This window comes from Camarhynchus parvulus, chromosome 9 (assembly GCF_901933205.1).
Source record: "Camarhynchus parvulus chromosome 9, STF_HiC, whole genome shotgun sequence".
NCBI classification, from domain to species: Eukaryota; Metazoa; Chordata; class Aves; order Passeriformes; family Thraupidae; genus Camarhynchus; species Camarhynchus parvulus.
In genome coordinates this window covers 15,616,685-15,637,816 of record NC_044579.1, presented here as the reverse complement: position 1 = coordinate 15,637,816, position 21,132 = coordinate 15,616,685, and the positions used below count along the sequence as shown (strand labels likewise).

Below are 21,132 nucleotides of genomic sequence, written 5' to 3'. Positions count from 1 at the left end.
TTGGCCTGGATGGCCTTTAAAGGCCCCATCTAACCCAAACTATTCTGTGAGTCCTCAGCAGGATTTTTGCCATGAAAGCCCCCATCAGTCAGTTTTCAGGGCATTACTGAGAGCAGAGGTGGCAGATGAATCCCAAGTGTGCTCTGTTGCACTTGGTCTCTTCAGGGACAAAAATTTAGGGCAGTTACCCAGGTAAGTGTTGGACCTTGCTTCTTCTCTGGCCCTGGTCATTGCCTGACTGCCTCAAGGGCTCTTGGAGCAGACGTAGCTTTGTATAAAATATTTCAGTATCTGCAGTTTGATTCCTTTGTTGTAGGAGCTGTGATTTCTTGTGAGTTGTTTGTACTTCCTCTAAACTCTGTGATCAGGTACCATGTAAGAAATTCCGCTCCCTAATTAATCCTAATCAGCAGACTTGTTAATGGGCACATTCTTGAAATTTAATGGTTGAATGACCTAACATATTACTGTTAATAAGTAAGGGTTTCTCACAGCCCAGAATTCAGATGTGATGAAAGAACTGTGTTTAGCTTTTAAAATTCTTTTCCCTCTTCCATCTTGTCTTTAAGCACAGGCAAATTCTGTGGTTTTGTGTCAGTGTGCTGATTTCCCTGGCAGCACCACTTCTCCTAAAGAGAAAAAAAAGCCCCTTAAAATACCAAGAAAACAGTATTTATATAGGCATATAGGGTGTAGCAGGAGATAGTGAAGGGACTGGCCACTTTAGGCCAGCAGTTTTTCTTTTTTTTTTTTTTTTGCCTGTGGGACTAAAGTAACTTTCTCTGGCCATCCCTTGCTCTGTTTAATGATGATACCCCTGTGTGCTGAGTGTATATATGCTGTTATACAAAAACAGAGAACTGCTCAACCTTTGAAACTGCTGCTTCTCTTCAGAGGTGCGAGGGTGGAGATGGGCCAGCATGGAAGAGTGAACAGTTTGGAACAGTTTGGATCCAGCTGCCCTCCCTGCTGCTGGGAAGGGCTGGGAATGGGGATTGCTCTCATTTTCCCCTCTGATTCCATGGCTGGGGAATTGTGCCCCTTTTGGTTCAGCACTGAGGGAATGTGGGTTGTGCTTCCACACAACAGCTGGCAAGCAGATCCTGGTGTTTGTGCTGTGGCTTCTGGAGTGTGCAGACATGAAGGACAGAATCATTGCCTGGGTTTATTATAAGCTTCTCATTGTTCCCTATATAAAAAAATGGTTATTTCTTACTTGTTACCAGATTTCAGAAGGCAAGAAAATATTAACGCTTCTGACCTTTCAGTTGTAGGAGCTGCTTCTGAAGGAGTGTCAAGCTTTCTAAAAAGTCTTGCAATAAATTCTGATACCTATTTATTCTTTCAGGAGCTGGGAAAACTGGAGAAACTCAGTTTTTCACACAACTCTAATATGGTTTGGGCATTTCTGTTTATATGATCCACTGGGATGGGTAAAGCAATTGGTTAGTGAAAGAGCAGATCAAGGATACGTATGATGGCATTCTTCTGCTGCATGAGAACAGCAGTAAGCTCAGCTCTCTTTCTATTTACCAGCAGAAATTGGCCTAATTTGCAGCAAAAGGAGTGCAAGCAAAAGATTTCTAAACATGTAGGTAGTGAACTTTCCAAATAAGCTAGAGATATTCCAGAATTTCCTTCTTCTGTCTGTTTGCAGCTGGTTAAACAGGTACCCCTTCAGGGCTGTTGGGCAGGCCAGCAGTAAATGTGCTTGCCTTGATGCAGAATGTTGGTTTAGGTCTGGTCCTTCACCAAACCATTCTTTCCAGGGATCATTTGAGAGAGATTTGTGTGCAGCTACTGGATTCTGTGAATCCCTGTCTTCCTTCCTTATGCATGGAACAAGTGAAAGAACAGCCCCTAAATCCATCCAATATTAGTGAGTATGGAATGACCTCTTTGCTGACTTAAAATTATAAAGTATTTACATATGAAGTTCTGCGAAGGCTGTTGTGACATCATCTATGCAGAGATACAACCTGTCTGTAGCCAAAACTTCTGTAACATCTGGTACCATTTATTGCATCTATTTCACTTTCTTACATACATCTTAAACATTCAAGCACAATAGAATCACAGCATTCTAAAATACTAATTTTTTTGTAGTTTTAAAATGCAGATGTGCAGAGTCAAGCAGACTACAGCTGCAACTGCCTCAGAGTAGCCATTTTTAGGTTTTTTACTTCCGATCAGAATTTAATTGATTTCTGCCCATGAGAAAGTTTACTCTCCATTTCAATGAAAATACCCCTTTGTAGTGGTGTTTGCCATGTACACGGAAGACTAAATTCTGGAAAAGTTCTTGTTTTCCTGGGTACTGAAACCTTGTTTTGCCAAGCTGAACCTAATGTCAGTTTGGAACTTGAGTGCTTCATTCCAAATCTTGCTAGAAACCAATCAGGAGTAACACATAGGGACACAGCAGAGAGTCTGTAGGGTGGTACCTTACTGTGGGTCTTCCATTAGAACTTGGTTGGGATTTTGTCTCACATGTTCTGCATTTCTAATTCAGTGAATCTGTGAAAAACATTTAAATATGTGGAATTTCAAATCCCACGAAGCTCAAGCCTGTCTTCTTTTGTGAAGCACTGGGGCCAGTGTGTGGTCAAGCGCAAGGTGAGCTGTGCTGTGAGGTGTGTGAGCTGCCTTACATGGAGGAACTGTCTTTGTTGGACAGGTTCACTCCAGAATGACAAATATGGAGTTGTTTTTACTTTGCACTTATAAAATGTCACCTTTAATTGAACTTCCAGTACCTTCTGGAACATCTGTATGAAGTGACTAGGAAAGGGGAAAGCTGTTAAATATGAATATGGAGCAGCATCTGTTGGAGTGCTTGCTGATGGGGATTTTTTCTCCACCTGGCTAGTTTTCCAGATGGTTCAGGTGGGCAGAATTTCAGCAGCTGTTTTTGTTGTTTGGTCAGTTTAAAATGCTGATTTCTGAAATCAGATCCAGTCATGAAATAGATCCCCAGTTTGATGAAGCAATTGCTTCACCTGCTGACAGAATTTTTTTATTGTTTTGAAGACTGATGGGTTCTGTCCTTGCTTGACTGCTCCTCCTCACAGCTGGCTTTGAAGAGATCCTTTTTCTTGCAAACAATTGTTCCCCATTACAGCTCCTCCCCATGGCCTTGGATGGTTGTTTTCTGTCTTGCTCAGACAGTTCTAATGCAAGTCAAGCCTTAGAACAGAAGTTCTCATCTGTGCAGCATTTGTCTGTGGATGGCCACTGAGTGGAGTTACAAGTTACTTAAGGATTGTTTGTAAGGACTTGGAGTCAGTCTGGGACATCAGTGTGAGGTGGCCATGTGGAATAACAGAAAAAAACTCCCAGATGGCTGTGGTTTGTGTCCTGAATCTGGATGAAAGTACAGGTCAGAGCATTGCTGAGGGCTGCTGGTGTGGCCCCACACACTGTGCTGGAGGGCTGGCACAGTCCCTGCAGGCTGGCCCTGTGTGCCCAGAGCAGGTGTAGTGCAGAGCACATTCAGTCTGCTGCAGAGTGTGCTTTAAAGCTTTAGGGGGATCCTTTCCAAACAAGTGAGCTGCCTGGGTTAATGGATAAAAGGTTTGCTTAATTTGCCTTAAATACAGGCAAAAAATGTGTGGACTGTAGGAATTCTGGGGTTTCACTGTTGTGATACTACTTTTGTTTTCCTCTGGTGCTCATGAACAAGCCAAACTCGGAAAGAGGTTTTTTTTTGGTTAAGAGTTTACCCTGAAAGAATCCCTGGACCAGTTTTGCTTAAACTTGTTGCACATAATAGTGTGATTCTGGGAATGATCTATGCCAGTGCAGGTACTGCCACAAAAGGGCTGCAGCCTACAGAGGAACAGTGTCAGCGCAGGAAGAGAGTGAGAAGGAAGGTGCAGCACAGAGAAGCCACTTTGTACCTGGAACAACACCTGTCCAAGATGCTTCTGGCTGCCCCCTGCCTCACTGAAGGGTCTGATGGCACTTGCTGTGGTAACAACAGAGCAGAGCAGGGCCTGGAGTGAGTTGGCCCTGGGAAACTTGGAGGAAAGGTATGTTAAGGTTTGTCAACTTTTCCCCCAAAATAATAAATTTAATTCCCTGAGCTGAGTCTATTTAGCCCCCAACAGTGCTTGGTAAGTGACTTCCCCATCTATATGCCCACCAATGAGTTTTCTTGCTCTTTCTCCTCCTGTTTTCTTTCCTGTCCTGCTGGGGGGTGAAGCAGCTGAGCAGGTGTATGGCTGCCAGCCAGGGCCAGCTCCCCACCCTGACAGCTCTCAGCACATGACAAGCAGGGACCTGGGGCAGCAAGGCCTGTGGGAGGCTGTGTCAGCTCCCAGGCCCCAGCCAAACACCACCTCTGTCTGCAGCTCTCTGCTGTCCTCTCATTCTGATACCTGTTCTATGCATGTGGATTGTGGACTCTAAAGTTTTGCTTTAGTCTCTCCCTTTTGACACGCTCTGTATACACCAAAACAATGACATTCAAGAGATGTTTTCAGTATTGGCCTGTGCATCTCCTTCCTTGTAATGAAAAACATCAAATGAAGCAAAAATGGCCACATTTCTTGTGAGCAGATCAGGTTTCAGGCCATGCAGTGTTTTCCTTCCATTTGTTATCCTCTAGAAATCTTGATGCACAGGGATGTGGGGGACAAGAATCTGCTACCTGCCCTGAGGATTTGCCTTGAGTTAGAACCAGGACCTTCCCTGTGTCCTGGCCGTGGTTTGCCAGGGTGATAGACAAGCAAATTTCATTAGAAATCACTGGATCTGAATTTAATCCCAGGGCAGTTCACACCAAATGGCTCCAATTTCAGTGACCTCCAAGTGCAGCCAGCATCATTTTCTGTGTTGCTCTTAATATCCTGCCTACTGTTGAGGATAAAATTCTTGACTGGGCCTGCACAAGATCCAAACTCTGAACTGCCATAGTAAGGGTAATTTGGACTTCAAGGGCCAGCACAAGGCCATTGCTTTTTGGAGTGTTTTTACTCTTAACAGTTTCAGTTATGCCTTTTCACACTTAATTTCATAAATAGGATCCCTATGAATAATTTACCAATTATTTTTCTGCTTTTAGTCACGGGACAAATGATTGCAGAGTTAAAGCATCTGCTGCTTTATACTTTGATCTGTTTTACTTGCTGTGTAATATTAAGCAATTTATCTGCAATGTAATTTTCAATTAGTACAATATTTCTGACAAATGCCTTATGGAGTTAGCTGAGCATGGAACAGAAATTTGCACACTTATGAAATATCTGACCTATCAGTAGTAGCTTAAAATACATTTCCTATATATGTTCTTACAGACCATAGTAAAATGGAACTGGCACAGTTGCAAAAACTCTGCATAAAAATGATACACAAATATGGGGGGTTAGTGTGATGTTTTTAAAGGAAACAAAAGAGCAACATGGTAAAGTGCTGTGAAATAGCCTTTTTAAATTATTGGTGAGGCTTTTTGCTGATGTTTCGAAGATTTTTTGGTGCATTTGTTCAAGTTAGGTGAACACAGATGCAATTCTAAAAACCCTTTTTATCCCTTTGTTTTCACCTTGTCCCTATGACCTAGTTTGCAGTAACAAGGTATATAAGATTTTGATTGTTGTTTACCTCAGTGCAGTTCATACCAAAAGCCCCGCTTTGCTTTCCAGGAAAGCCCCAGCCCCTCTCCAGGGTTTCTCACCTGAAAAGAGGCTGCAGATGAGTGAGAGGAGCTGGTGAGCACTACCAGGTGAGGCTCATAAACCAGACCTCAGTGTGGAATCAGCTGAATCCACTCAGGAAATGGGGCCATCACCTGAGCCACTGGTGTTTGTTCCTGTGCCTGTGAGCAGCAGCTGCAGCTCCCTGCCCTGCGGGGCTTTAGCTGAGGCCTTTTTGGGAGCACAGCTTGCACACCTTGGAGAACAGGTGGCCTAAGCACTGGTGCTCCTCTTCACCCACTGCTTTCTTCCCACAGGAAGCTCCTGAGCTGCTCAGCACCTCACAGAGCCGAGACTTTGGGGTTTATGTCAGGCTGGAGAGCTGCTCTACCCTGCTTGTAGGATGCTGCCTGAATCAGGAGGGGATGGAATTCCTGCATACAGGTTAATGGCAGGGAGTGGCGCCTGCTCCAGTGTCAGATCTGCCAGGTGCAGTTGGGATCACCCGGGAGTGATCTGAGGTGTGCCCTGTTCCAGCAGGCACAGGACCAGAGGGAAATGTTCCCTGGCACAGGTGGGAATGGCACATGCCCCAGGAGGGCTCCTGGCCCTTGCCCAGGTGAAAGGGCAGAGTCAGTTGACCACCATGTAAGCGCAGCACATTGGAGAGCACATTTTGTTGGTTGTGTCAGGAGGAAGTTGCACAGTCAGATGTATTTACACTTGACTGGACTTATCCTCCAACTGTTTTATTTTCCTCTGGCTGAGTTTGGAATGTCTGTCTTTCCTGCTCTTTGAGTTTGTGTATCCAGCTTTTAAATTGGCTGATCAGCCTGTTGTACTCGTGATGGCTTCAGAGGCAGTTTACTTTGAATTAGGACCCTTGGATGAGGATTCAGTTTCCTTGAAAATCCTTTTGCTGGGGGCACTTCAGTGAACACAAATTGAAATGAAAAGGGCTGGAAAAAGCATTTGATTCCATTCTAGTAAAATGTAGCTAATTTAAGTGGTAAAAGGGGCATTTGTGGCCCTTCTGCACGTGATGGATTCTCCATTTGTAATCTGTGTTTTCAGATGTTTCCCCATGATATAGAACCATTTAATAGTTCTGGTTTTGCAGATGAATAAAGGAGGTACAAATGTGTTTTCATTTTTTCAAAAGGTGATTAGTTCTTTAGGGTATGAACATTTTTGCAATCAATGCTTTAAAAAATAAAAAGGATCTTCAGAGCTGTCATTCCATAAAGATCTTAATGGTGATGGTTCTTTTTTTTCGTGATGTATTTACAAACAAAGAACCAAAGAATGAATGCAGTTTATTGTCCTAACACTTTTTATATTCATCACTCAGATAAGTTCACCCATTTTATCACCATGTCACTGTTTCTTTTCAATTAATATTAGAAATTGCTTTGTTTCTTTGGAAACTTGGATTAGAGTTTAATAATTTAATGTAACTGCTCTTAGAAATTAATTGTAAATATAAATACGGGTTTTCAAGGATTTGTTATCACAGCTAATTTTATTTTCTGACATAATCTCCTGTTAAATGGATTTACAGCTTTTTGTTACTTATGAAAGCCCAATTAACAGTTCTTTCAGTTTGGGTCAGTACTGCAGTGGTAAAAGACTTTGATCTTCATTGTTTTTATTATTAGATTATTTTTTAACCATTACATTTTCCCCTTCCCTCAGAAACAGCAAGTGCAAAGTTTCTTTAGCTTGGGAAATTCAGCTACAGGGTTTTGACATTTATATGTTCGCACATTTCTATTGATATGGATAAATATTTATAATATGCCATGTAAATGCACATATTCTTCTGGCTGCAATGCCGTTTCTGACAGGAAATCCATTATCTTGCACAACAGGTATGGTGTTCTTAGTCTTCCCAGCTTGACTAAATCCTCCAAGCTCATCTTGTTCCCTGTACTTTACAGCAACGGACTCCAATGGGACAGAGTTTTTTCTTTTCTTAATTATTTTACATGAGATTTTACTGCCTGTGGATGTGTGTACATGGGTGGATGAGGCTCAGCACATCCCTCATCTGTGTCTCATTTTTCCATTCCAACAAAGAACAGTGCTGCACACCTTGACACAGATTCAAACACCAGGTGCTGTTTAAACCTTTAGCACATTGCTCATCCTTCCCTAAGCCTCTCTCTGTAGCTGCCTGTTTTTGCTTTGCTTTTTAGCCATGCTTCAGGCATACCTGGCATCTACTGATTTTTTTCCTCTGCTCTTGTCCTTCTTTAAGAGTCCCTGACAGGGGGGCTGAAGCAAACTGCAGCTCAGGCACCACGGTGGTCAGCCAGAAACTGTATTCATTAGCGAAGAACTGACACGTTCCCCGCTGGCCCTGGCACTCGATGAATGGTGCTGATCTGAAGTCTTCCAGGCAGCTTCCGGGTGACATAAGGGACTGTCCACCACCCTGGTCACCAGATCCAGTGTGCTGGAAAGAGCAAAGAGACAACTTGGTAACTGTGCATGAAAACTAGGTAAATGATGTTCATCTGTCTTTTTCCCTACTTGATTTTAACTGTGCTGGTTTTTGTAATCTTATATTGGAGTAAGATTCTCTTGCTGGAGAAAATTTTAATTTGGTCTGTAATAAATTAATCTCAAAGTCTAGAGCCAGCTCACTTAACTTTCAGGTATTTATCGAACTGAAGGAAGGAGTTGTCTGGGTTGATTCAGAATGATGCCATTATCCAAACTACTGCAAATGTAACTTGAGGATGGCATTAAAAACACCTGGAGCTCTAACTCTAAAAATTATCTTTGTACATGAAAATCCCATTGTTTATTATAGACAAGGAGGCAAAACCTTTGTTATGTTAAGAAATGCATATCTTAAGTCTCTGAGTACAGTATATGTAGCTACAGCCAGGTTCTGCAATTTGGAACTGACCTTTGTCTTGTTTCTTGTGAATTTTCCTCTTTAATGTTTGTTAGACATTGAATAATTTACTTTTCAGAACTACAAATCTTTGAACCTCTAGAATACAAAAGCTGGATGAAAGAAACATATCTATATAATGATGCACTGACTTTCTTACCATCAAAAATGAGTATCCTATCCAAAGGCTCCTCCAGTTGGGTGGGCAGGGGGGAATGGACTGGTCCTGGCTGTGCAGTGCCACAGCCTGTGCAGGGGCCTCACACACAGCACATCTGCTGATGTAGGGCTGGATCTCCTCCTCAGACAGCGGCGCCGTGGGCAGCGGGGCCGCGCTGGCCAGCCAGTAGGACTTGTCATTGCGGCTGGCATAGTAACACACCTGGTTGATGTTGCAGTAGGCAAAGGGCATGGTACTAAACACAGGCAGGCAGGACCCTGCCAGACCTGAAAATAACAGCAAGGGATGCCAGTTATTTCACTTCCTAGGTCAGTTGAAAATTGTATTCTGACCAATATTGCTACAAAACTATGTATTTTAGCAGGATTTAGGTAATGCACAGATGTTAAACCTCCCAAGTTCTTTACCAAAATGTCTAAGTGAAAAACAGAGACCTATTACCAGTACGTATCTTCCTTTGACCAGTAATATTTAATTGTGTCAATCTGATATTTAAACATGATGTTGTAGTTTGTCACCATGAGAAACAGTTATGATAACAAATTTCTTAGCTGTGCCAACACTGAAAAATAAACTAGGCAAGAGGTGGCGGCTGGTTTAAAAGGAGATCAGCTATTTACAAACTCATTAAGAGCAGTGAGAAACCAAGTGACAATGCTGATAAATAGAAACATTTTTGTGCAGTATGACAAGCCGTTGCTAGCAGTCCATTAAGCTGAAATCCCAACAGCTATCCTACTGACTTCCAGAAAGGTTTCACAGACTCCCAAAGTGAAATAAAAGGATTGATGGATTTTGCAGAGCCAATCCTGCAAAATTCTCATCAGGCAGACATCAGTGGGAACCAAGAAGTGACCAGTGCATACTTCTGTGGTGAACTTCTTCCAGAACTGAATTTAGAGCAGTTTCATGATGGCCTATTGAGTTAGCAATAATCTCTGCACAAAGTTCTGCCTTGAACTTGGTGTGTGAAGTGTTATTTCTGTAATGCCTCCAAACCTAAACACCTTCATTAAAGACATGTGACATTTCTGTACAGAAGCCAGTTTTGTTTATCACTGATTAATATTCCATGCCAGTACTAATGAAGGATGGGGAGCAGCCTGAGTAGGAAGAATGCCTGCAAAATCACACAGGATTTTCTTTGAATCTTATTTTCACTGCTGTTATGAGGCATTCTGTTAGCAACTGCCTCTCCTGGGAAATGCCAGACACACAATAGTGGAAACATTCTGAAACATCACTGCTATTCTAAAAATAGCTCTTTTTATTGCTCTTTTAAACACTTCTTTTTTGTTCAGCTTATTAGGTCCTTGATCTTTCCTCCTCAGAGACTTCTCTGACTCTTGTATAACAAGTCAACAAGAATTTAGGAAACTTTTTCTGTGCAAATTGCCACCAATCAGTTCCTCAGGCTGCAAGTCAGGCAGCTTATTTATACATCTTATTTTAGTCAGAATTGTGTAAGACAGGGAAGAAGTGACCCAGGGCACCAAAAGGAGCTGTCTCTGGAAGGAATTTGGCTTTGGCTTTTCCAAAAAATATTAGCTTCTGACTCTGAAAAGCACAGGATTCTGCTGTACACATGATGCATAATTTACTTGTAAAGCTTACTTATACTGCCCAACTGTACTTACCCAACTTAACTAGCTCTTTCCCAGTCTGTGTCTACAGTAAAAAAGGAGCAGAGCCTCCAGGGAGTTATTTCAGAGTGGCCAAATAAGATTTCTGACCTAGGAAAATCTCTCCAGTGACTTCAAAGACAGCCTAAAATGAGCTAGGATAAGTGAAATAAACCCCTCATCTCTCCAACTTCAAGTCAAAATTATTTAGAAATACTTTTGCATTCAATTGCAGAGCAGCAGAAAGCCCTTTTAAATGGGTGACAATAGGGCAGGATAACCAAATTAATTATAATCAGTGTAAATTAGTGTAGAAAATAAGTAGCTGACAGTTTTATAGCTTGCTCCATGTGACTTGTCTTTCCTTGCGTAGATAACACCATATTATCCCTTAGCTGGAGAGCAATTATGTACAATACATACCAAGATCTTGATTATGGGCTTTTTCTTGTCCCTCCAGGTACAGCAGACTATAGCCAGCCCATAACTTTGGCATCCCCTGTGGGCAGAGTGGTTCTCTGTCTGACTGACTGTGAAGGACGAGCAAGAATCCACTTGCAGATCTAATTTGGGGGCCTGGTTGTCCTGGGACACCAGTCTGGCCAGGTGGACCTTGGAGAAAGGTAAAAAATTTACTTGTATAAAATACGAAGTTCACACCTGCTATGTGTAAATGTTCAGTAAGAGGTTCCCAGCTGAATATAATACAACTTCAAGGCTGTCCTGGGCAATAAAGATACAAGCAGACTTCTGTAATCCTTCTTCTGGGAGAGAAATGAACTAGATTGCCACTGAATGCTTGGCACTTGGCTTTTCTATTGTGCCTCTGTCTTGTGCTGTATAGATTAGGAAATGAAATGAAGTGGGCAATGATTTCCCAGACTTACTAGGATGAACAGAAGGTTTGGACTGAATTTGAATCCTTGCAGTAACAGTCGATGCCCCTTGCTCACATATGTATTAAACCCTTAATTTATTAGAGAGCAGTCACAGGTAAAATACAACTTTAATTACTGCCAGACAGTTGCCCCATTAGCTCTGGCTCAGAGGTGCATGCCTATTGATATATTCTGTGTGACCATGGGTGCTTAATTGCCTTTCTGCTTAATAATGGATGCTGAGATAAATTTTCTTCCAACAGGTCTTGTTATGAAATCATTCACAAATGTCACTGTCAATGCTTGAACTGAGAAGGGGCAAGAGGTGTCATGGAATCTCAGGCTAGAAGTGGCTGTATCCATGTGGGAACTGGGGGAGCAGAGAGAAAACTGAGTCTGTGCATCATCTCACACATCTCCCCCCAAAGTCACACTCCATTCTTACCTCGTGGCCCAGCATATCCTTGCTCTCCTCGGCTCCCTTGGTCCCCTGGTGGTCCAGGTGCCCCAGGTAACCCATCTTGACCTGGCAGGCCATATGATCCTTCTTCACCTTTTATGCCTACATAAATACAAAGTATGTGCTTTTCCTTGGCTGCGTTTAAGGTTCTGCATTGTCCAAACACAAAGGGCAGCAAAATGGACACCAGGACAGGGAGGTGCAGAACTGCTTCTGCTGGGAATTCTCTTCACCACTTATTCACCCTGTGACCACAGCAGTAGCTCAGAGGTATGACTTAGGAACAGCAGCTCCTGATAAGGTTTTCCATCCTCTCCAGAGATCTTGTGTGATTTACAGTTGAAATCAAAGCATTCCCCAGTAAACATTATCATGCAAGCCTTGTGCAGAATTGCCATGAGGATCTGCACCATGGAATGAGCTGTAACTCCTCCTGAGGGAAGCCAAGCTGTCAGCTTGGAGAAGCCCATTCAGCAACGTCTTAGAACCCATAGTGAACTCTCTTTGAAGTAATGGAGGTATTGGAATACTTAGAGAACACAGAGGGAGAACTAGACATTTTTAGGCTCCTGATGGCCTCACTTTTTTGTATTTCTCACATGTCTATGCACTTTATACATTAGGGAGGAAGGCGTGGCTGTGACAGTAAAAGGTACATCCCATGTAGTGTGCAGATAATGATGGGCCTGTTCACTGGCTACCTAAAACAATCTGAATTGAACAAAGTAATACTTATCACGTATTGTTGCACTTGGAATGGTTTTCCCCTTTTGATGATTGAAGTTTTCTGATGAGGGTGTTTCTCTAGCACCCACCACAGTTGTTTCTCAGTAATGGTGTTTCATTCCTTGCAGACTTTGTTATTTAACCTGCAGACTGAGGTTCAATTCAAGGTTGTCTCACAGCATTCAAACTTCCCCTTATTACTTTTTACTAAGAAAGTCTGAACCAGTCAAAAAAAATTAACAGCTTTTCTATGTTTGTTGCAGTTATTCTTCCAAAGCTTAAGCACATTGAGGGGTTTTAACAAAATCCATTGCTTTAGCCAGTAAAACTTACAGTTTGCCTTCCAAGCCAGGAAAAAATTGGATTCTCCCATCTTAATGAAGGAAAAAGCATTACTGTTTCTTTATTTCTTTCATAAAACCAATGCAAATATGTGTATCACTGTATCACCTGGTTTTAAAAAACCCTTAATGATGTGTATAATGGAAACACAGCTGTATAACCCCAGAAACCCCTTTTAGCTGGCTAATCAACTAAGATAGCTAAAACTAGAGAGTTAACTAAAAACTGCATTGTTTCCTTTCATGCTGCAGGGACTCTCCTGGGAGACAATCATGGGGTTTTTTTCTCTGGACCCAGAGCAGCCAGCACAACAAACTTTGGTTTCCCAAGTAGGAAATACCTAAAACCACACAAGGGATTCCACCATTAAACTGAAGACACTGCAATACAGCCTATGCTGTGTTTCTGTGAAGGTGGCCTCTCTTTTAGGATCACCAGTACCAGCATCACCCTTGTTTTCTTTTCATCTGTCAGAAGAACATTTCGGTCTTTCATCACTTCCTTTTAAGATCTCTTTGGTCAGTTTCCTTTGGTCGTAAATTTTTCGTGTTGTAACAGATAAAGACCTCTATTTTAGGCACTTCCGACTTCAGTGTCCTCTTAGGACTTTGGTTAGCAGAGCTTTGGGATTCATTATTGCTAGATTTTAAAGCATGTACATTTTAAACATCCTCCAAATAGGTCTAAACCACAGGGCTGGTTTGAGGCATTGCTTTATAACTTGGTGGGGAAAAAGGAAAAATACTACTTAAAGAACTTTTTTCTCAACAGTGTCTCATGCTTTTGCCCTGCCTGGCCTAGGAAATGGGAATGTAGTTCAGGCAGGCTCAAACAGCCTGGTTCAGCTACATTTATCCATCATCCTCAGCATTAACCAGCCCACTATGTACTTCTGGAGACTGTTAGTAAGTGTTTAAGGAGAAGAGAGAGGGTAAAACACAGAGAAATAACTGACACTGACCCTTTTCAACTTGTCTAAATGGCTGAGAAGAACATCCAAGCTTTCAAAACATGAGCTTACCTTGGGGTCCAGGGTGGCCTATTGGCCCTGGTAATCCTACAGAGCCATCCTCTCCTCTTTGGCCTGCTTCCCCAGGAGGCCCTGGGATTGTAGGGCATGAATCATCCACTTTCCCTGGCTCACCAGGGTCACCTGGAATGTGTAATGGGAAAGTGAATTGCAAGACTGGCTAATAGTTCCCGTGCAAAAAGTCAACATAAATGTTAGCTGATTTGGGTTTTCAAGAGTGTTCTTTAAGTATTTTAACATCTTGAATAACTGAGTCCTACTGTTCTAATATTACTCTTAGTCTTTTAGCACAGTATTAGCAGTGTGGCAAGGCAGTGTTAGCAAGTGTATGTTAGCTGGTCTGTGATCTTTGCCCAGGTGGGCAAGAAGGCCAATGGCATCCTGCCCTGTGGCCTGCAGGACCAGGCAGTGATCATTCCCCTGTGCTCAGCACTGGTGAGGATGCACCTTGAATCCTGTATTCAGGTTTGGGCTTCTCACTACCAGAAAAACATTGAGGTGGAATGTGTCCAGAGAGAGGCAGTGGAGCTGGGAAGGGTCTGGAGCACAAATCTGGTGGGGAGCAGCTGAGGGAACTGAGGGTATTTAGTCTGGAGAAGGGTTAGGAGAGACTTTGCTGCTCTATTACAGTTACTTAAAAGGAGCTTGTAGAGAGTCTCTTCTCCCAAGTAATAGGAGGAAATGGCCTTAAGTTTCATTAAGGGAGACTTATATTGGATGTTAGGAAATACGTCTTCATGGGAAGGGCTGTCAAGCCCTGGAACAGGCTGCCCAGGGAAGTGGTGGTGTCACCAACCCTGGCGGCATTGAAAAGACGTGTAGATGTGGCACTTGGGGACATGGTGGAGGGGTGGCCTTGGCAATGCTGGGTTAATGGTGGGATTTGATATGTTGAAGGTTTTTTCCAACTTAAACAATTGAATGATTCTACATTTCACATATTTGGTATACAGCTTCGGTCTTAATGTGCCCCAAACTGACTTGAGTTAAAGCCTAAAGTCTACCTACCCAGCTTCAGTGCAAACACCTTAGCACATGGAAAATTTTGCAGTAGTTTGCCTATTTTGTTTCTGCAAAACCATCAACAGGCAGGCCAAAAAGGCCAGCCCATGACAGCCATTTGAAGTAGTAATAATAATAATAATAATAAAGAATAGTCACATTTTATATATTGAAAGTTACTGGCAGCTTTTGCCTGTTTGCATTTTGGATCAACATTTAGTCAGATGGAAAGTGCAGTGTTTGTAGTAATCCAGAGTCAGGATTCAAGCTTTTGCTACAATTTTGCTTAGAAAGCATCTTGTGTGAAAACCAAAAAAAAACCAAATAAGAACTAGAAACAAATGTTTCACAAGTCTAATTGACATCTTAGCATGAGAGTTCTCAGCAGAGCATTCTCATGACATTGGTGCTGTTTATGTGAAATATGTACTTATAGCTACGTCCTACTGTTCCTAGAAACCACATCAAGGATACCTTCTAATAAGAGCTGAATGTTTCTATATATAAGGGAGCTCCCATGAAAGCAATAATCAAGTCATGAACTTACCTATGAAACCTGAAGGATTTGAAAAATGGAAAGCGGATTGTGGCCATTGAGGTGCAGGTGGAAGCAAGTTTCAGGCATGTAAATTAAGAGTAAAGAATGGAGTGAGAACTGAAATCACTTACATGAGGTGACATTAGAAACAAATAGTTCAGAAATTTTTAATCAAATGAGACATCATTTAAGTTGGCAACTGCAGGGGTCTTTTTTCTGAGATTGTTTAAATTATTTGCATGCAAGTTAACATTAGTATGATTATATATGAATTGAAGGATCACAGTTAGAGTTGAATGACACTAAGCAACAGGTTCATAAGTACCTGTGGGACCTCTGGGACCAGGTCTTCCTGGAAAACCTTGGTCTCCTGGTTGTCCTAAAGCACCAGGTGGACCCTGTGGGCCATGGATGCCCATAGGACCTGGAAATAAAACCAAACAAAAATAAAATGCAGTCTGGATGCTTGGAAATCCTCAACTCTGTTGTGCCACAGAAAAAAATACACATTTCTTCTTTCTCCGGTCTGGATCTGACTTATGACTTTTCTTTTTGTAGACATTGGAAGTGATTGGTGTAGATGGGATTTCTCTACAGTGTGTAAAAGAAGCAGACTATCTAGCTAAGAAGTCATAGTGTAGATTTCTGTTTTCAAACTAAAGAATCTGTTGAAAGCTCCAAGCTATTGCTATGGGGCAGATGTGAGACTCTGTTAGTTCAAACTCATCTGCATTTTCCATAGTTTCTCAAGACCGCTGAAGAGGGGGTCACGGTTTGCTTATCTGGCAGACTCAAATGTTTTACTGCCTTATTCTCAGAGTGGCAGAAGTGTCTTCCAACAAGCTGTTTTGAAGCAGTGCATGTGAATCTGTCTCTACTCTCACCTTCTACCCCAACCCTATTGTGCCTGTAGGTAACCAGGAAGAGCTGTGGAATGTCCAGCCTCCACCCCTTCTGCCCAGCTCCATCTCCAATGGCCACCCGTGGGCACAAGGCTCAGTCACAGGGGCTGGGAATAAATGCACACAGAACTTAAAAACATCTCTGACCATACCCTTTGGGCCTTCTCTTCCTTGGCTCCCTGGAGGGCCTCTGGCTCCCTGCTGTCCTCGTGGCCCAGGATTACCTGGTGCCCCTTGAACACCACTATCACCTGGATCTCCTCGCAGAAAGATCGTCTCTCCAGGAGGACCAGGATTCCCAGGATCACCTATGGAAAAGGACTTTATTCTTAATGTATGCACAAACATCTAAAAATAGCCAAGTTCTGCTGGTGGTTTTTTTTTTTTTTTTTATTTTACTCTAGAGTGTTTTGTTTGGTTTTTTTGGAGGGATTTTGTCTAGGATGTAGGACAGCCCTTGCATATTTCTGGAACTACTAGTGTTAGCCTTTGTCCAAGGAAGACAATGACAGGAATAGTTCCCAAAGTTAAATAACTTTTGTGCAAGCACAAGAGGCAGCAAGTTACTGGTACATTCATTGAAATACTGTTTCTCTACATTTATATCTTATAGCTTTATTACTGTGTTGCTTAATGTGGAGATCTGCATTTTGTCCTTGGTTGGTTATCCACCTAGTGTTCACTTCTCTGTGTGTTCCCTGAGGTAGTGATGGGTTTCTTTATTCCCTATGCACTTCTATACGTTGTTTCACAGACGGTAACCCTGTTATTCTTAGTAGTCACAGGGGTTTTTTACATGGTAAAAGTTGGTATTTTTAGTTTTAATACCTCTGATGCCGTCTAAACCAGGTAATCCTTGATCGCCTGGAGGACCAGGGGAGGCACTATCAGGAGATCTTCCCATAGGTCCAGTGGGTCCAACAGGTCCTCTTCTACCTAAGGGATCACATTAAAAAAAATAATTCGGAGGTTTTTCTTTTTAGATTACAGGCAGAAGTTAGTAAGTAAAAGAATGCTGACATGAGAAGTCATGGAGGTAATGTATGGTCACACTTGTATACCAAACATACCAGTCCCCAGGCTAATGAGGCCATCTTGTCAAAGTGAAAATATTAATTATCTTTTTAAATTTTTAGTTCTTCCCATAAAATCTGTGTAGCCTGAAGAATACATCATCCCATGTTGGCACATTGCCACAGAGAGCCACGTTTTCCTGAACTCCAGCAATGGGAGAAATAGTAGCAATTTAGGTAAGTGGGGACTATGAAATGATTTTGCTTGGGGCAGGATAAGTATTCACAGATTGTTCCTAGCAAAAGGGAGTTACACTGATTGCTAAAAACCTCAGTGAACAAGATGAATTTACTACCCTTAAATGCATTTTTCCCCCCAGTCTTTAATCTGAGTTTTTCCACACTAAAACATTTATGCCCGTACTTGTGACAGGCAGAGTTCTCTGCACAACACTTTTGAACAGTTGCAGCTTGTTAACATGTGAGTTGCATTCTGTTGCCTTCTCTTTTCTACAAAAAAACAAATCTAGTTTCTTCAGTCTTGCTTTTGACCCCATCCTTCCATTTACTTTCTGGTGAGTTTTCTCTTACTTGTCAAAGCTGATCACAGCTATCAAAGACTTTGCCTATCCTTTGTCAGACAGTGTTAATACATCTCCGACTTAAACCTGCTCTTTTTTCCTCAAAGCACTATTCTGTTGACTCCCCTAGTTCACAAACTAGTAACCAAACTAAGAAAAATGATTGTGTCTTCATCTTAGAATAATTCACCTCACCAGATTTCATCTCCTGCTATTTTTCTTCCATGTGTTATGTGACTGTGGCAAGGTCTGGCAGCGTAAAGCTGATGTCACTTCTAATCACAGAGTTGCTGAGGCTTGAGTGGGTCTCTGGAGACTTCCTAGACCAGCCCTGCCCTCAAAGCAGGATCAGCTAGAGCAGGTTGCCTCAGGCTCTGTCCAGCTGGCGTTTGAGTATTTCCAGTGACAGACACTTCATAACTTCTCCAGGCAACTTGTTCCCATATTCAATTCCCTTCACAGGGAAAAGAAAACTTTTCCTTATAGTTAAGTAGAATGTTCTGTATGTTAATTTGTGCCCATTCCCTCTTGTCCTCTCACTGGATATCACTGTGAAGGAACTGCCTCCAGGTCCATCCCATCAGTATTTACAAACATTAATAAAGTCCTCCTGGGCCTTCTGTCCTGGAGCTAAAGCAATTCCCCCTCTCTCTCCAGTTTCTTCACTTTCTCAGTGGCCCTTCCTTAAACACTTGCTTTTTCCCATTTCTGTGCAGTTCCCATATCACCAAGCTCTAAAATAACCACTGCAATCTTGTGAAGCAGTTCTATCTTGCAATTACATCAGAACAGTTGTTAGATTCACTATAGTTCTGGGACTGCCAGATCTTCTGCACTCTTTTTCTTCAGGAATTTCTTCCCAAGTGGCAACCCTACCTAGCAGTTCTCTGAGTATATTCAAGTCCATAATTGATGTCCATAATTTTCTATTTTCATTCTTTCCTGTAACATAAACCAGAAATTCTGCAGTCTCTGTATCTCTACCTGAAACATCAGCGTGTTACAACAGAAGTGGTTTTAGAGGAAGAATCTTCTGAGTAATGTCCATATTAATCACAGTAAGTGCCTTTCGAAAAAGAAATTAACTATGAACTTAATTTCTACACTGCAGAGCAGCACTTTGGAGAAAACCTTTACTTACCTGGAAATCCTGGGAATCCCCTTTCTCCAGGGGGCCCTGGAATAGAAATACCAGGCCATCCAGGTTCACCTCTGTCTCCTTTTGGTCCAATTTCTCCTGAGTATCCTGGGGGCCCTGTCTCACTCTGACCTTTGTAAGAAAACAATTATGTACATAAAGCTTACAGCGAGTACAAATACAGATGTGCAGAACAGAAATACCAGTTGCAGATGTTCCTCCTTGCAAGGGTTGCCTAGTGCTGTTTTTCTGGTTCTCTCTTGGAAGCTGGATAGAGTTTTGTTGAATCTGGCCCTAATTCATCACTTTCAAAGAAAGTAATCTTTTTGCTTGAATGCTCTTCTTCAGGGGTTATTTTGTATGGTGTCATTATTGTAACTTGAAATGTAAATTGATTGCATGGTTCAAAATTTAATTTTCTATCAGCATATATGTGCAATCTTTAGATAGATTATAAGCATTGTTTTTTAACAGTGCTTCAAAAGCACCTTTTGAAAGTTGTGAATACATCAGCATGAGTGAAATCCACATTCCTCTTGAGTTTGAGGCACAACTCCCATGGACTTTAAATGGAGCTGGGATTTCACAAGTCTCCTTTTAATTTGTTAGTTTTATCTTTTTCATATTTAAAAAAAAGAGACTTGGCTCTCCTTTGAATCGTCTGCGCTGAACTTTTTAATTTTATAAACAGCCTTGAAGCATTCCAACAAAACTATGTGAGTAATGGAAGTTTGAAAGTTTTCCCCACAAATAACTGCAGGTGTGCCATTAAGCATACTTTAGATTCTGTTTGAAAATTTGGTCTGAGCCTTAATGATATCTTCTGGGCAAGGCAAACATCAGAATAATATGCACTTTTCCTTGCACATTCAGTCATGTAGAAGATTTTCTGTTCAAGTTATTTCTCATCTTTACCTGGAGCTCCTGCAGAACCCTTTTGACCTTTTAGTCCATCCAGTCCAGGCAGTCCAGGCAGTCCAGGAAGACCTGAGAGATGTTACACAGGGTATGACTGACCAACAGTCCTTTACAGTCACAATTAAAAATCAAGCCTTTTTTCGATCTGACAACACATTCTGGATCAAGATGGGGTATTTGCTGAATTCGATTGCTGGCAACTGCAGATGAGATCACATTGCAGTGCAGGCTTTTTGGAAAGGCAAATGTGAAAAGTTTAAAAATTGTAGTCATAATACAGTTTCACATCAAAGCAATCAGAAAACAGCTTTTAATCCTTTAGGTACTTCCATCCTGCACCTAGCAGCTTATGGGCTAATCTATAGAGAACCTTCTGTCTATGGCTGGACTGCCACTGCTACATGTGGTTGCTACTCCAAAGTTCACTGTGCTACCACTTCATGGCCTCTGATGGGGATGCAGACACTACTTAAGATACCTGTAAAGTTGGAGCTTCTTTACAGCTTCTGTTCATAATAGAAGTGCAATTTACCTAGCAGCAAAAAGAGGCTAAATTTCCACCTGGCTTCTTTTCTCTGGTCCTGCAGATTTCACACAGAAAACTATGCTTTTTTGCATCACTCTATTAGAAAAGCTCTTTGAACTGAACAGCACAAAATCTTTGAAGACAGCAAATCTGTAACTGAAACCTCTGGTGACATATGGTAGTATATAGAGCAGCTGTGCCACTAGTGATGTTCACTACTAGCACTGGCTGAGTATTTGTGGTAGTCAGACATAACTTTTGCTTTATAACTTGTGCTTCTTTGAAAATTGCTAAAACACAATAAATAAAACAATAGATGGCACATTTTAATCAATTTTTAAGAAAGTTGAACTAATCTAAGTTTGTGTTTGTTGTTTGCAGTTGAGGGTCAAAAATATCTCCATGCCATCAGTGGTTTTTAGTTCCTTGGTTGTATAGATAAACTACCAAATGTGAGAACAAACATTTCCTCAGTGCAGACAGCAGTCTGTCTCCTGGTGATAGTAACAGGTCTGGCAAAACTGATGGGTCATTTGTGACAAGTTTCAAAGAGGTTTCAGACCCTGAAACAGAATTAGGATGCCTCTTGCTCCAGAGAGGGACACTGATCATCAAGGAGCTGAATGATACTGTCAGTGCCTGTCCCTGTTCCACTTCTGCTGTTCATCTCTGCCTCCTTTCCTTCCCCATCAATTCCTCTCCCTGCCCTGCAGGATTCCCAGTCCACTTGCAGTGGG

The 21,132-nt window shown here is 41.9% G+C and overlaps 1 protein-coding gene across 1 annotated transcript in view; it reads right to left on the bottom strand.

The window, feature by feature from the left end:
* Nucleotides 1–7,827: 7,827 nt before the first annotated feature.
* Nucleotides 7,828–21,132, bottom strand: part of COL4A4 (collagen type IV alpha 4 chain) — a 60,509-nt gene continuing 47,204 nt past the window's right edge. Inside the window, exons 37-47 of the mRNA XM_030954343.1 lie at nucleotides 19,867–19,938; nucleotides 18,955–19,083; nucleotides 17,048–17,155; nucleotides 16,372–16,527; nucleotides 15,643–15,741; nucleotides 15,327–15,335; nucleotides 13,769–13,900; nucleotides 11,665–11,781; nucleotides 10,765–10,953; nucleotides 8,699–8,985; nucleotides 7,828–8,091 (exon numbers count right to left, since the gene is read on the bottom strand). Of these exons, the coding sequence (XP_030810203.1) occupies nucleotides 7,828–8,091; nucleotides 8,699–8,985; nucleotides 10,765–10,953; nucleotides 11,665–11,781; nucleotides 13,769–13,900; nucleotides 15,327–15,335; nucleotides 15,643–15,741; nucleotides 16,372–16,527; nucleotides 17,048–17,155; nucleotides 18,955–19,083; nucleotides 19,867–19,938 (1,562 nt within the window). The remainder of the gene's footprint in view (nucleotides 8,092–8,698; nucleotides 8,986–10,764; nucleotides 10,954–11,664; nucleotides 11,782–13,768; nucleotides 13,901–15,326; nucleotides 15,336–15,642; nucleotides 15,742–16,371; nucleotides 16,528–17,047; nucleotides 17,156–18,954; nucleotides 19,084–19,866; nucleotides 19,939–21,132) is intronic.